At 43.5% G+C, this 4,023-nt stretch overlaps 1 protein-coding gene across 1 annotated transcript; it reads left to right on the top strand.

Moving 5' to 3' along the window:
* Positions 1-429: 429 nt before the first annotated feature.
* Positions 430-3,758, top strand: Inx7 (innexin 7). Its single transcript, XM_064682789.1, has 3 exons — positions 430-797; positions 1,639-2,351; positions 3,307-3,758. The coding sequence occupies exons 1-3, from the start codon at positions 564-566 to the stop codon at positions 3,680-3,682; spliced, it is 1,323 nt and encodes a 440-aa protein (XP_064538859.1). The 5' UTR covers positions 430-563; the 3' UTR covers positions 3,683-3,758.
* The last annotated feature ends 265 nt before the right edge of the window (positions 3,759-4,023 follow it).

Below are 4,023 nucleotides of genomic sequence, written 5' to 3'. Positions count from 1 at the left end.
AAGCTGAATATATCTGTAAATATTCCTAGTTCCTAAGTCGACTCAGCTCGTCGTCCTGATCAACCATATATGCATATATGTACATATATAACGGCTCGGACATGCCTCCTTTTGCATTTTTCTCACACACATTTACACAAAACCAACATACCCTCAGACATTTTCAATGCTTACAGGGTATCACAATTAAACTCAATTAATGTGCTTAACTCTATTTCTTTTTTGTTATTTTCAGTTGAATTTATCTTATCGTTGGTTTTTTGTTTTTTCGCTCCCAAGTGGCTGGCTAGGGTACAATCGGCCCCGCCCAACCCGCCCCTCCTCCAGCTGCCAAGGGGTTGGTCTGCTGGCTGTTGATAAGGTCTAGCCGCTCATTCGCTCGATCGGCCGGCCAAACGACGTTAAAACTTTAGCCTTACAGTCCGTTAACAACAGCAACGATACGAGGAGCTGCTCGCACGAAAATCCAAAAGAAATTATATAAATAAATAAATATTGTTATATCGCGGGCCTGATAACAAGCGCTGAACAGGGTTGGCTTTCGGCCGTAGAAAGTTAACATCATGTTGGGCACCTTCAGTTCGGTTAAGCAATATCTCAAGTTCGATATATCGCGCGTGGTTATCGATAACCTTGTGTTCAAGCTCCATTATCGCTGGACCTTTGTGCTGCTGCTGGTGGCAACCCTGTTGATAACCTCACGCCAATACATTGGCGAGCACATACAGTGCATATCCGATAATGTGGTCGCGCCCGTTATAAACACATTCTGCTTCTTTACGCCCACATTCACAGTGGTAAGTGTGCATTGAAGGACTTTTGAGATCGGAGTAAAGCTACTCCGCACGAATACAGGACTCCAAAGCTGGACTCTGCAGCCAGAGTTGTCGCGTGTCTTTTTTAGAGGATCAGCTTTGACGTATCTGAACAATAAGCCAAGCCACAATCGGGAGCTAAGTGATTAAGTTGTCCCTTGCTGCCGACATATATACAGCCTGCCGAAAAAAGATAGAACTATGCAGAAGAAACTTAAAGACTAGCTTCCATAGAAACAGGCAGAAATATGATGGGTATATCGGCTCGCCTGTTGCTGCTGATCAAAAATATATCAAAATATATGAGAGCAGATAATTATGTGCCTTATCTTTGTGAGCATTTATTTATTTATGTACATCTCACTGCCATTAAGTAAACAAGTTGTCAACAGGCTGAAAGTTTTAGAGGTTTGTTTTACAGTGTTGCCAATTTTTGCTTTTTGCTAGCTAGATTTGGCCATAAATATAACAGAGATCGGCCGGAAACAAATGAAGTTAATAAACTTATTTAGCGTGCTTTTTGACAGCTCCATGACAGATACCAGCTATGTTTATTGCTAGCTACTTTTAGCTTTTTTCAATCAAAGATTTAGCCAGTTTTTAAAACCACAAAATGTGGCCTTTTGTTTATTCTACCAAGCAACCAGCAAGTGAACCAATTATTTGAAAGAGTTTCCCAATCGTAAACAACTTGTGCTAGATAAAGTGCGCGCTTAAACTGATTGTGAATTATAGAGGCCAACATAATTGTTTATCTTAAGGGTTGCCACATCTGTCGAAATAACTAAAATGCAATGCAATTGCTTACTTTAACCGTCCACAGGTGCGTCACTTGAACAACACGGCGCTAGACTCCGGCTCCATTTTCCAGCCGGGCATCGGACCCTACAATCGCAAGGAGGATGTGATCAAACGGCACGCCTACTACCAGTGGGTGCCCTTTGTGCTCTTCGGTCAGGCGCTGTGCTTCTATCTGCCGCACGCGATCTGGAAGAAACTGGAGGGTGGACGCGTCAAGGCCTTGGTCTATGGCCTGCGCATGGTTGGGCTGACCAAGTACCTGAAGAACGACAGCATGCGCATTGGCAAGCTGAATATACCCTCGATGGCGGAGGTGGAGGATCGCGTGATCAACATACGACGCACAATGATCGATCGGATGCGTCTGAATCAATCTTGGGGCGCGCATTTGGTCTTTGCCGAGCTGCTCAATTTGTTGAATCTGTGCATACAAATCTATTGGACGAATCGGTTTCTCGGTCGCGAGTTTCTCACGTTGGGCGTGAAAGTGCTCCGCGAACGTTGGGTCGATAAAATGGATGCACTCGACGTGGTCTTCCCCAAAGTCACCAAATGCACGTTCTACAAATATGGCTCGGCCGGCTCGCTCCAAGAGCACGATACGCTCTGTGTCATGGCACTGAATATTATGAACGAGAAGATCTATACCATACTCTGGTTCTGGTATTCATTTCTCTTGGTTGTCACAATTTTGGGTCTGCTCTGGCGCCTCTTCACGCTCATCTTCTACCATAAGTAAGTTGAAGTCCTCAGGCTCTCATCCCTTTTTTTAGCTAGCACAAATTCCCAATGATAAGGGGGTTTACTATTTGCTATAAGCAATGTCAAAGTCTAGGTTCATATCTTGCGAGGTCGTCTTTTATAGAGGACAACATCGAATCCATAAAACATATATATATTCTTGATCTTGATGCTAGATAGGATCTTGTTTTTAAGGCAGTATATATTTCAGAGCCTGCCGTATATATATCATATCAACTTTATCATATAGCATCGGATTGATTTCTCGACCTATGTCAAGATTCAAGTTTTCCCTACGAGAACCTACGTTTCAATCAATCATTTCTATGGCAGTTATATGATATAGGGGTCCGATCCAGCCATTTCCGACGTATGCACTGCATATAACAGAAAGTTGAACCAATGCAAAGTTTCAAGACGATAGCTTTAAGACTGAGGGATTAGTTCGCATAGAAACAGGAAGACGGACAGACGGACAAAATATATCTACTCGGCTGTTGATGCTGATCTTGAATATACATATATACTCTATGGGGTCGGAGATGTCTTCTTCCACATTACATGACAAACTTATTATACCCTCTACTAGGGTACAAAAATCCAGTCGAACGTAAACCTTCTATAAAAAGGCCATCGACCTTACGCATTCCTTAGGCATCGCAGGTCTAAGGGATCTCGGATATTTGCGCTTTTAGACTGTCTTAGTTTTAGGGTCTAGCTTCCAGGACTCTCAGACCTTAGAAGTTGTATGTTCTAGGCTCTTTAGATCAAAGTTCCGCTAAATCGTATCGCTTACTTCAGCCAAAATGTTTCTGTATACGATCCGTCGATTCCCTTGTGCTTCAGTCCCTTAAGCCTTAGTGTTGAGCTCTTTATTCCGCACATAATCCCAGCTAATTCCTCGACGAATCTGTTCAGAAATCCAATTAATTGATTGCCCTCCTTGCAGCGTTACCTTCACCAAATGTGCTCTGTACTGGGCCAAGCCCGGCAAAATGGATGAATCGGATCTGAAGTCTATCATAGAGAAATGCAACTTCTCGAATTGGATGTTCCTGTTCTTTTTGCGCACCAACCTGTCCGAGTTCCTCTTCCAGAAGGTCATCTATCATTTGGCCAGCGAGTTTCCCAACGATCCGATACACGATAACGATATCAATGACTATCGAGCACGGGAACGCGAGTTGCCCAGCGGCAGTGCCGGAAAGTATCCGCTTCTCGGTGGACTGGATACGGTCGATGCGCCGCTGTTGCATCATCGCGGGGCAGGTCCCGTTTTGGCAACGCCAAAATCGCCCACAGATGGCGCCACGTTGCCCATTTGACGGCTGCTAGTTATGTACCTTAATTAAATCTATGTTATTAATTGTTATCGATCTAAGAAGTCTTTCATTTCATAAATGTGTGAGTGTGTGTGTTTTTTTTTTTTTATTTTGAATATATTTATTGTCAAGTTCTTGTGCTTCTTCTTATTGGCCTTGGTTTGGAAACTGGTTGCAAGAAATATTTCAATATTTCAATATTCAAATTAGCCGAAAGCAAAAAACTGGCCCCGCTGCCAGTTTAGAAATGGAAAAAGCTCTTAAAACCGGCTAAGCTCAGCCACCCAACATTTTCGAGCCGCGTGGGCGTGGCAGCTGTAACAGTTAGACCCCCGCCTCCTCTT

This window comes from Drosophila montana, unplaced genomic scaffold (assembly GCF_035044405.1).
Source record: "Drosophila montana isolate Dmon_TW-CO22-7 unplaced genomic scaffold, ASM3504440v1 contig_2496_1, whole genome shotgun sequence".
Classification (NCBI taxonomy): Eukaryota; Metazoa; Arthropoda; class Insecta; order Diptera; family Drosophilidae; genus Drosophila; species Drosophila montana.
This window is presented reverse-complemented; position numbering and strand designations above follow the sequence as displayed.